The sequence below is a fragment of the Melospiza melodia genome, chromosome Z, assembly GCF_035770615.1.
Source record: "Melospiza melodia melodia isolate bMelMel2 chromosome Z, bMelMel2.pri, whole genome shotgun sequence".
NCBI lineage: Eukaryota > Metazoa > Chordata > Aves > Passeriformes > Passerellidae > Melospiza > Melospiza melodia.
The window spans coordinates 67,104,676-67,116,676 of record NC_086226.1 but is presented as its reverse complement, the minus strand read 5'-3'; the positions used below and the strand labels follow the sequence as shown (position 1 = coordinate 67,116,676).

The 12,001-nt window shown below is 37.8% G+C and overlaps 1 protein-coding gene across 1 annotated transcript in view; it reads right to left on the bottom strand.

Annotated features, from left to right (window-relative positions):
• The window catches only part of MOB3B (MOB kinase activator 3B), an 85,585-nt gene that overhangs the window by 37,621 nt on the left and 35,963 nt on the right, over nt 1-12,001 (bottom strand). The window contains exon 2 of the mRNA XM_063180064.1: nt 10,121-10,729. Within this exon, the coding sequence (XP_063036134.1) occupies nt 10,121-10,538 (418 nt within the window). The 5' untranslated portion in view covers nt 10,539-10,729. The remainder of the gene's footprint in view (nt 1-10,120; nt 10,730-12,001) is intronic.

Below are 12,001 nucleotides of genomic sequence, written 5' to 3'. Positions count from 1 at the left end.
GAAAAGCCTGTGCTGGTGGACTGGGAAAACACAGCTCCCAGTTACCAAGGACTCAACACCAATTAGCTCTCACCACCTACAGACATTCCTTATATTGGTCATCTTTATAGAAGTGTTTGCATTGCTGCTCTGAAAATTCAAGGCTTCTGCTTTGATTTTTCGAGGACATTGAAAAGGTGTAAGAAGGCATTTTATGCTTCCTTGGATAGACCCATAAATGTAGAAAGGAATAACCTGCCAAAGCTTCTAAGTTTTGTTTAGGTTTTCTGAAATCAGGCAGTCCCCCGGCACATAAGTTTCCATGCTAGAACCAAAGCACACATTTGCCCTATCGAAGCATGGAGCATAAGCTGGTGAGTATCCATTTTTGTTGAGTTGTTCTAGTGTTTTCAGTTACTTTATTTTCTACCATTCAGTATGGACCTATGCATACTTCAAAAACTTTTCAGCTATATACTTTTCAAAGTTTCCATTAGCTAGGAAGTTGTAGAAAACCTGTCTTGGGAGTACTACAGGACTGCCAGCTAATATGAACAATTCTATGCTCAAACACCATTTTTGACAGGAAAACAATTTTCCATTTTCAATTTTCCATAAACAGGGAAAAAGTTCATTACTTTAAGCTCATTACTGGAACATTAAATGAAGAAACATGTTTTACAGCAGTGTCACTAGTATTTGTGTACACAGCACCAGCTGTGAATCCCGTGTGGTACCAATAGTTTGACAGCTATGACAAAGGCACGAATGAGCTCTTTTCCCTTAGTGAACCAATTATAACTAAACCTGCTTTTAGGAGTAATTCGGCTTTTTCTGAATGTAGCACATAAACTTAAATCTGTTCTATTTTAATGAATGGCTGAATTACTCTATCACAGTCTTGTGGAACATACACAGTAAGCCTTGGGTCCCTTTGCTAAGGACAGAGGGACAGTGAATAAGAGGAGGTTTGTGTGGACTGTAGAAAAGTTTTCTAATAAAATTAACATTGCCCTTAACAATGCAAAGACTGGCAATGGTGCAAGACTGACGTCTGCTTTTTTCTCCTCTTCTACTTCCCAAGCAATCTTGTATGTTCATGTTCAGGGTTGCATGCACTTACATTTTTCAAAAACAAAAAGGAATCTGTAGTCCCTACTACTTAAATTCTCTGTTATGGTCCCAGGCCTCTTACAACCCTTAATAATCAATACACTAGAAGAAATACAGCTGTCTTTTTCAGAATCACATTATAGTCTAGATTTCAAGTTGCTTACCTCAAAGTACTGAGTAGCTAAGGAACAGAGTATTGACAATCCTCTGCATAAAGGAACACAGTGGCGCGCATACCACAAAAATAGTGTATACAACAACCACAGAGCTAAAGGGAAGCCACTCAGAGTGTCTGAAATGAACTCCCTTCAGAATGACCCCCATCGTCCCTACCTTTAACTTCTTTGGTATCACTATTACACATGTAAACACACTCATGCAGAAAAGAGATATGTAAGATGCAGTTATGCAGACAAGGACTAATCATGTCATGCACAGCACTACCAGTGAGTGTTCAGCTGAAAACACTGACCAAACAAATATGATGCAGAAAAATCCATCCTCGCAGAAACCATACTAAACTGCTTTTCTTCCTGTTATATAATATAATAATTATATATATATTTGTATAGCTATTGTTATATATATAAATATATAATTTTTCTTCCTGTAATCTCTTGCTGACTTTTTTTTCTATGAGCATGTAAAGCTCCTCAAGGCAGAGAACTTCTGCAGAACTAGGCATAGAAATGTACAAATACAATTGTCTTTTAATGGTTAACACACAAGTGACTTAATCACACCTATAAATACTCCTATTGAAAAAGTTTGATGGTTTTCTCTGTGGCATTATCAGAATGAACACTTACAGGTTATCTGAATATATAACTCTTGGCTTTGTGTTTAAAGACAAAAGAATGAAATTATTTAGGTTTGAAAAGACTCTTGAGATCAAGTTGAATCATAAACCTAACACTGCCAAGTTCATCACTAAGACATGTGCTCAAGTATCTTCTACATGACATCTACACGTCTTTTAAATACCTCCAAATGACTCAACCACTTCTCTGGGCAGCTTGTTCCAATGCTTAACAACGCTTTTCATGGAACAATTTTCCCCAATATTCAATCAAAACTCCTCCTAGCACAACATGGGGCTATTTTGTCTTGTCTGGTTGCTGACTACCTGAGAGCAGCAGCTGACCCTCGCCTGGCTGCAACCTCTCATCAGGTGGCTGTAGAGAGCAAGGCCCCCCTCAGACTCCTTTTCTCCAGATTAAACACACTCAGGTCCCTCAAACACTCCACACAGGACCTGCGCTCCAGACCCTTCACCAGCCTTGTTGACCTTCTCTGAAATCGCTCCAGCACCTCAATGTCCTTCTTGTAGGGAGAGGCCCAGAACTAGGCACAGGACTCACGGTGGGCCTCACCAATGCCAAGTACAGGGGGAAGATCATTGCCCTGGTCCTGCTGGCCACATTATTTTTGGCTTTTAGCTGCATAATGGTTTTTTTATCCAACATATCTGACTTTCTTCAAAAAATACCTATAAAAGACATGAGAACCTCATTTAAAAGTGATTAATAAGTTTTCTCCCTCCTAAAGTTTCTGCTCTTGCTCCATATACATAATCTATATGAATTTAGAAGGCCAAATTTCTACTTGAAAGAGGATGGAGAAACTTAAAAGAGAGTATTGGTGTTTCTGTCTGAAGCAAAAATCTTCTCCTAGATTTAGGACTTCCAAAAGTTCCCTAAGAGCCACACTAAGCATCACTCCAGCCACTCACCAGTGAAATCAAATTGAGGTTGTTGTTTAAACCAATTAGGACTAAATAATTTTATTTTCATGCCTCTATGATCACACTTCATTCTGATGATTTTTACCATATATCTGGTGCAGGTGATGATGTCGTGTTATCAGGGCATACATCTCTTCCCTTGGCCAGACTGTGCATAAAACATGCCTCAAAGCACCAATGTTGTGCTCAGAAGATTGACCTTAAGGATGAAAATACATTTCTCAAAGTAGGGAGTACCATGAATTTTCTACAATATTTCTGAGCTTAAACAACAACTTCAATTTGGCAAAAAAACATAAGCAAGAGGTAGTAACTAAAAAAATTTATTCCTGTGAATCTTATTTTGTGTTCCAAACAATGAACCAGCAAAGTCATTATGATATGTAAATTCTTCTCCTACACACATTCTGCCTTGCAGCCTGTGACACAAAGTCTTTTTTAGAAGGTTTTACATAAGAAGCTATTCTTCTTGTTCATCACAGGAAGGAATTCACACATCACTGCAGAATGCAGAGTGCTCAGTTCACAAAAACCCACTTTCCAAGGTAAAGTATTTTCAAGGTACCACATTTCCCACACTTTTTGAGTTGGGCACAAGCTCAAGCCCAGCATGCCTACTTAAACATTGTAGACATCGGCTGTGCTGTGAAGGTGGCTAAAGAGAAGAGGTCACAAGTTCAGTTAGGGTAGAAGTTGTGGTCATGGCATTGCTAAATCTCTGAGACGCTAATTTAAGTAATTCCCACAACATATGTACAGACAACGTGCTGGAAAGTTGAATTCCTTAAGAACAAGGGAGATGGCAGATATTGGACAAACCACCCCAGTTCCTACATGGGACGCCATTTCTTGTGGGTGTTCTGTACCTTTTTTTTCCTCCAAAACCAGCATCAGACTGAGCAGAAATCCTGAAACCTTTGCAGAGCCACTTAACACATCCCTTTCCGCTCAAATTTTCACTCCACCACCATTCATGCCACCACTTAAGTTGATTTCCTTCTATTTCCCTCAAGTTTGAGACACAGAGAATGGAGGAAGAAAGCCACTGAGACCTGCTTCTTAGTCTGTTAGCAAAAGTGCTTTGTAGCCCTTAATGACTACCACAATACTGAAAACATGTCACACAAAGCATCAGACTCCCAGTACACATTCTCCAGGTGAGACAGCATTCCTTCATACCAGCAGAGCCAAATCCTTCTCATGGAAAAGCAGAGAATACACTAATAGATTTGCACTTACTTTCTACTGCACATATTTTCTTCTATCATCAAAACTAGATTGCAGAATGGGTTAATTCACATGTCTGAGCTGGCAGTGGACCTTTAGGCACCTCAAATGATACACAGAGCAACAGACCAAGGGGATACACTGAGGAAGGCTTGTCAGTGATATGGCTGCAGGACCAGACTACTAGTCTAGACAACTCCCAAGCTTCAGTCCCTATTATTGTAAAAGTAGAATACTTAAACTAATCAAGACATTTTAGATATCAGATACAAATAGGGAATCAAATTCCTCCAAGATATAATCAGTCAGCAAGAAAGTAATTCAATGCTAAGAAGACCAGATTGCTAACTGCTAAACTGCATCACTCGCCATCCAGATGGACTTAATGCAATTTTCATCAATCTTTTGTGATGATACTCTTGAAGCATGCTAGGTTTGTGGGCTGGTTCATATGCCAGCTTAGGTTACTTTGAATCACCTGTTAGATCCTGAACGACAGGGGCAGGAAAAAGGTGTGAGGAGGAGGAAGCTCAAATGTGCAATCTAGTAAAAATAGTAAAATATCTACCTGATATTTTCCAAGCACATATATTTCAAGACACCAAACTCTCTAAGAGCATAGCTGTGCTGCTGCTATAACATTTGTATAGGCACAGAATTCATAAAGTTTAATAGCTGAAAAAAAGCTGTAGCCATAGGACAGGCTGTATTTTACAGAATTTTCTTTATTTCATTGACATAAAGAATAATTCAAAGCTCTTGGCAGGCACATCCATGTTGAAGGAGTGACCAAGAAAGGGCAGCAACAGGGACAAGCAGGTAAACCTTACAAAATAAAACCCTTCCACAGACCAAATTCATCAATAATTCGCAAAGGTGCAAAGATCAAGCAGAAAGGATTGTTTGGATTTTACATTGGTCTTCAGGTGGTAGACTACAGCGGCATGTATCGGGGACTGGGTGACTGAATTACCAGTTAACAGATAGCAATCTGACTTCTCCCTTTGGTCCCTGGCAAAGCTTTGTCTTAAAAAAAATGGAAACATACCAGCTATAAAGATTGTATATTTTTGCTTGTGGGGTGGGTGTGCATGAAACAATGGCAGTTCCTAGACAGTGTGCGACGCTACAACAATAGTGCAATTGCAACAGCAGCAAAAAAATGAATAAAAAGTGTGTGCAGGAAATGCCAGCAAGCACCACTTTGCCCACACTATGGACACTTCCTCGTACTTTGGAACAGGAATAAGACAGACATAACTGTAAGAAAAGAAAACTGTAGAAAATTCCACAATAATAACTGTAAAAAATTCTACAATACCACAATATTAGGAGGAAACCATAGAAAATTTTGAATCATATCTACAAAGGCCCTCCAGAATCTTGGTCTACTTTTGTAGGTGAATTGTTGCGACATACTAGGCTCCTTTCTTTGAAAGCAGTATCACACACATGCTCTGTGCAAAACCTGAAGCTGTTAGATACCAAAATTTGCTAGCCAAACATGGAACAGCCAAAGTATTGATAAAGATACATTAATTTTTCAGCTGAAGTCCTAGGTTTTAAATATGTTTCAAGTATTTTTATTTTGATCAGCCATAACTAGGCTATTTGATTAATTAATAACTTTTAAAATCCTCCTATACAAGAACTCTTATACCTTAAAAGTGATTTTGTACATCCTTTAAATGTCAAACTGTGGTTTCTTAAACTGCTTAATCAGGTTTCAATTGATTTAGCTCTTTTAGTTCCTTAGGCAGCCTGGCAGTGCTGAAATTTGAATTAAGAATCACAGAATATTTAAAGCTAGCACTGGTTTTGGGAAGTCTGCATCCCATCAGATTAGGTTGCTTGGGGTATTATTCTGCCTGGTCTTGCAAACCCTGAAGGATGGAGATGGCACAACCTTTCTTCTCTCTCAGCTACTTTTCTTCAATTTTCTTCTTCTTCTTTCCCAATTTTCTTCATTGGGAAAAAAAAATTCATTATGTCAAGCCAGAAAAGAAGTCAATTTTCTGTTAGTTTCAGCAACATTTTCTGTTGCTTGACCATCTTCTCATTTCAGTCTGTGGACCAGATGAAGAAATCATGTGGTGATGTTCTTTGGCCTGTGTTATGCTGGTGTTCAGATTAGAATAAATGACATAATGCCCAGTGGCCTTAAATTTCTGTGTATCTTTCCCAGTAATTCTTACAACAGAAAAAACCTCAGCATTCCATTCACTGAAAAGTGAATGGAATCCCAACAATACATAATTATTCTCATTTTATGGCTGCAATGAGTACAGGAAAGAACCTAAAGCAAATTGTTTTATCATGTTTTGAAATCAGAATTTAAAGGGAGCACAGAAAAATAGAATTCTTCTGTAAGAATTCTTTCCAAGAAAAAATTCTTTCTTAGCTCCTTTTTTGAGGATGCCAAAACTCATTTGGTGAAAGCTGATACAGTTCAACAAAAAGTACATCTTTTCCTAGGATCTACCACTTTCCATTCCAAATTATTTCTTCAGACTGTTTACCAAAGGCTGAGAAATATATTCCTTGAAAAGTGTTAAACAGTGAGACTAGTAGGTGCACTAAAGAGCAACTAGTACTTACCAAAGAATTTACTCTAAAGCTAAATAAACACCAGGCACATTACAAAAACTAATTTTGGAGATGGATAGATTCAGCAGTGGCTGAACAGGTGTACAGACTCTGTTCTATTCCTGCATTCTCACCCACTAAGGACATAAGAACATAATCATGAACAATCTTCTACAGATGGTGAGGCCATTTTATACAAACAGTTGTTCAAGGTTTGCTATACAAAGAAGTGGTCTTGATATTCAGCACCTGCTTTTATCACCTGCACACAATTCTCGACAGTTCTTTTTCCATGCAACCAGCTCCCTGTAACTGGGAGAGTGGTTGAGGGATGAGGCTCTTTATCATAAAATGAATAAACCAGAAGGACAGGGGAAAGCAGAAAGGAAATCAGATCACATCAGACCACAGATGACTGGTAAGAGGCCATAGGTCATTGTGCCAGTACAAACACTGACAAGGTTAAATGTAACATTTATAACTCAATTGCATTTCTGGGGTTTTTTTGTTGGTTTGTTTTTTTTTTTTTTTGTTTTTTTTTTTGTTTGTTTGTTTGTTTGTTTTGTTTGGTTTTCTTTTTGTTTGTTTGGTTTTTTTTACCACTGAGGAAAACCACCACCACAAAATGAAGATCCCACCAAACCTTGCTATCCCTACTCTGAAATTATTTTCCTTGAAACTAGCTCCTCAGTGAAAGCTGCACTTAATTACAGTTCTTGAAATCCTTCTTTAGATAGTTTGCATAAGACATGCTAAATGAAAGAGGAAAAGTTTAATATGATTAAGCTGAGAAAAATGTGTTCAGGGTTTCTGTGAACAGCACTTACTAACCCAGCTCTGGATCTCCTCATTAAACTTATCTGCTAATGAAAAAGTCAGCCCAAATACCATCCACTGGACACATTTTTTTTTCCTAGAACAATTATCTTTAGACTAGAAAGATTCAAAGCAATGAAGCAATCTCTAATTTACAGCCACTCAACACTTTAAAACTGTTGTCCTATTAGTAAGGTCATATATAAGCCTGTTTTGTTTTCTGAGTATATCATCTTTCAAGATTTATTTCAGCTGCTGTGAAGAATGAAGAACTGTCATATTCATCACCATTAATTTATGTGAATGAAAATAGATATTTTAATTAGCACTATGCCTGTGGTGCATAGGCTAACCAAAAGGCTGCTGCAGAACAGATAGGAATAAACAGTATCTAACACAGCAACAAAGGTTCCCTCTCTGATCACTTGTGAAATGCAGCACAGGTAACAATACACATGCTCAGTGAATTTCATTCAATAGCTTTATAATGCAGTACTCAGATAGGTTTACAGGTAGTATCACATCCAAATTTGGGACTGATATGAAAATCAACCAAAAATATTCTTTTGAAAGGCAACTAACCTCAGGAACAGATCCAAACTTCCCTTTGCATGTTTTGAGTCCCTAAGCAGGGACTTGCTCACATAAGAGATACCCAGAATACTAAATTCAACATACCATGTGTTTGTCCCTGAATTGAAAGATCTAAAGCCTCCCAAACAATTTTATCAACAGTTTCATATGGAAAGTGGTTAATCAAAAAGAAAATGAGAAATATGCAGGGGGCCAGCATGGTATCTGCAACAAAGGCTGAAGAGGAGGCAAGAAAGAAATAGGGGTACAAGCACTGCTCTAATAATGCTCTAAAGGTATCTATAGAATCTCTTTACAAGACTGTCCAATCATTTCAGTCTGTAATATGAATACAGCAAAATCCAATACAAGCAGACTTGTCCCTTTCCTTTGGATCAATTCAGAGTAAGACAAAGATTTTTATGAACATTGGGCTTTTATCAGAGTCCAGCCCCATTTTAGAGACCAGACGTCTTTCCCCTCCATCAGTTGTTTCATGTTTGATTTAATTGACAACAGCAGAAGCAGCTGGGAGAAGTAGACTGAGAGTATATACTGATGTCATTCTTAGCTTACAATACGTAAACCATCAGGACAAAAGTTCCTTCAGAAGTGTCTTATTACAAATATAATGGTGGAGCATCTAGGGCTGAATGCTTGTGTTAGAGATTATTAGCTGGTTCAGTAAACCCCATCAGCACACCAGTTGTGCTACCTGTTCCCCATATCTGCTGACAAACACTTTCTACATATGCAAATGACACAAAAACAGAACAATACTGGAATACACCAAGGCAGAAAATTGGTATAACGAAAGCTTGCAGAAACACCAGTGGAAGCAAAATCATATATTTCTCAGCACCTTCAGACAATCTTCAACTCCAAAAATCATTTACCCTGAAGAAACAAAAAGCAACTAGTGCTTGAGAAATCAAACCCATTTTTCACCCACAAAAATATGATACTGCTTCTGATATCATCCTTCTTCTTGCCATGTTGTCAAAGTCCAGATTAAAAATATAATTAATTAATCCTTTCTACCTATTAAAGTAGTACAGAAAAGTGATAGAAACTATGAAACAAACCACAGATTTGTCTGGATAGATAGCCATCAAGTCCAAGTGTAAGGTATTTCAATGGTCTGGAAACACTGATAGACATAGACTCTCGATGCATGATCTACCAATTAGTCGCAGGACCTAGCTGCCTATATAAACTCCAAAATATTTGCCTGAGCTTATCTAAACATATGGCATTCTTCCTGTTTGTTACTCATCTGGGCCAACTAATACATAACAACTTACATTTCTTACAGAAAGCCCCCAGCTTTTACATTTGAAAGCAGTAAACCATTCATTAAAATTGCTAAAAGTCAAGCAAGTACATTTTGAAAGCTTAACTTTTTTATTGTTGCATGCAGCCATAGGTAAATATTTATGCTGTCTGCACTATGCAATGCATTCTTCCACTTTCAGCAAGGATACTTCAACCTACTTATGCCACTCTTCAGAGAGAATATTATAAAAGGAAATATGTGAAGCTGTTAACAGCTCTCTCATCTAGGCTGTCTGCTTAAATAATAACAATGCTTATTAGTTATATGTAGTACCGAAAACAATACTTTGGAGAATAATTCACAACTTGTGAGTTTTGGACGAGAAATCAAGAGAAGGTGGGAGGGTTAAGTTCATTGCATTCTTGATTCTCCACTGTCTTGTACATAAATGTACACTATGAGAGCAGTCTGACCAGTTTTGCTTTCCATCCATTCTGTATGTGAGTAGTTGGACAAAGTGCAAAGCCATACAAATTTGATTAATTTTCAAGAAGGTATTAATGCAATGCTGATCACCCTCAGTGATTAACCTGAGGAATCATTAGGGATAAACATTTAAGGCGAACAAACACTATCATACCTAGAAACTATAGTTAACATTTCATGAACTACATACTATTTCTGATCCCTCCTACTCCTCACCTGCTGTTCAACAGCTTTTATGTCCCTAAATATGTGGGAAGAGAACATGCTTAGTACAAGAATGAAAGGCAGTTTATGCTTTAGGACTTCTTCCTTACACTTACCTACACTTGTGGGAAATATATCCTCATTGTTGATTTGCACCTCAATCCAGTCCATGAGAAGATTCATATATTGGGGTGCAGGCAGTGCTGTGGGCTTCTTGTACTTCAAGTCATCCTGCCACCGATACTCGTACTTGGGGCCTCCAGACATCACTGGGCAACTCCTCTCCGTGCAGAACTCACAGATAGTCCCATAAATGAGGTTGATCCTATTGAAGAAGTCGACAACATGAACAGCCACCCAGTCATTCTGGTCTTCTCCACTGGGCAACTGCACAGCTGCTTTCAAGTCCACCCCTGAGTTGAGAGATGCTTGCGCTCGTTTGTGAAGTTCAAACCTCTGGGTTCCAGGCTCAAACTTGCGTTTTGGGCGGAAAGTCTTATCTTTATTAAAGACTTGCTTGAGTGCTATGGACATGTCTGTTAATCTTCTGCACTGAAGTAGCTGGCAGGAAAGCACGTCTGAGATTTAATGCAAGTGTCTGGAAACAGCTGCTCTCTATCACAGGCTTTCCAGGCCCTGCTCTTTTTCCCAGAGAAGACTGCATCAACTTCAGAGCAATTTATCAGCTCTTCCTCTTGAAAGCGCCCCTGAAAGGCTTCATTTCCCTAAGGATACAGAAACAATACACATCAATGGCAAATTCAAGTCTGGTCCCATCAGTTTGTTACTGTTTTACCAGAATTTTCTAGCAATTATAAGATGAAATATAATGTGTAATATGCTAGCCTTAAGAACTGCCCAAACCCTAACTAGAAGACTTAATTTTTTTAAGTGACTCATTTTTTGAAGTATTAAGGAATTAACTTCTCTAAAATATCTACCTAAATAGAGGCTCTTAAGTTATAAAGATGGGAATTCAATAAATCTTGTATGATATTCAAATTTTAAAACCAACTTTTTCACTTTGCTACATTTTTACAGCCACTGTATAACATTCAAAATGTGCATATAAGTCAAGGAGAAAAAAAACTGTGACAATTTAGAATCTTTAACTGCTCCTGAAGCTACCAATGGGGCCTCTAAGCATTTGCCATAGCTTCAGTGCTCATCTCTGTGGCAAAAAGAAATCAGCAAGCAAAACTAATCCATATTTGTTCTCTGTTTTAAATTACTGAGGTGTTCACTTTTGCACACCACATAGAACCAAATAAGAAGGATAACTATGGTATTACACAGAAATAATTCCTGTTTCCCACAAAAATGTATGGAGATTGTTACTTTTATTGACACATCTTCAGAAATTCAGTAGTGGACTTAGATTTTTATTGGATTGTGTAGAACTATTAGCAATTATGAAGCCACCACTTTTTTATAGCTCTATTAATCTTCTTTACAGGGGAATACTTGGCATTGTCCTTACAAAAGCAAGAGCATAGACTTTGTGTTGTTCCATCTAACCTAAGCTGGCAGTGGAATGGTTCCAACAGTGAGCCTGACTGAACAAATAAATTACTGCATTACAGCTTTGTTTGCTCTCATGTATGTACAAGAAAGAAAGTATATTATCACTAAATGTATACACTTTGGAGTGACAGGATAGATAGGTGCTGCTTCAATTAGACTTTTGTTTTAGTACTAAAGATTTTGTGAATAAATATAAACATTTCATTCTGTGCAATATTTAAATTAAATAACACAATATATCTTAAACCTGCATAGCAATACAAAAATCCTCCCCTATTAGTGGCCAATTCTTATGGGATTGTCTGTGTTCCACTATTTCCCTTAACCAAAATGTCCACAAAAATTTTACTAGGCAGTGTGTGCCTAGCACTAAATTCTTCTGAAGACAGTTGCCTAAGGCTTTGCTGAGGGGCAAAAAGGAAGAGAAAAAGGTGTTGCTTTCTTCTTAATATCCACAAGAAAGTAACACCTAC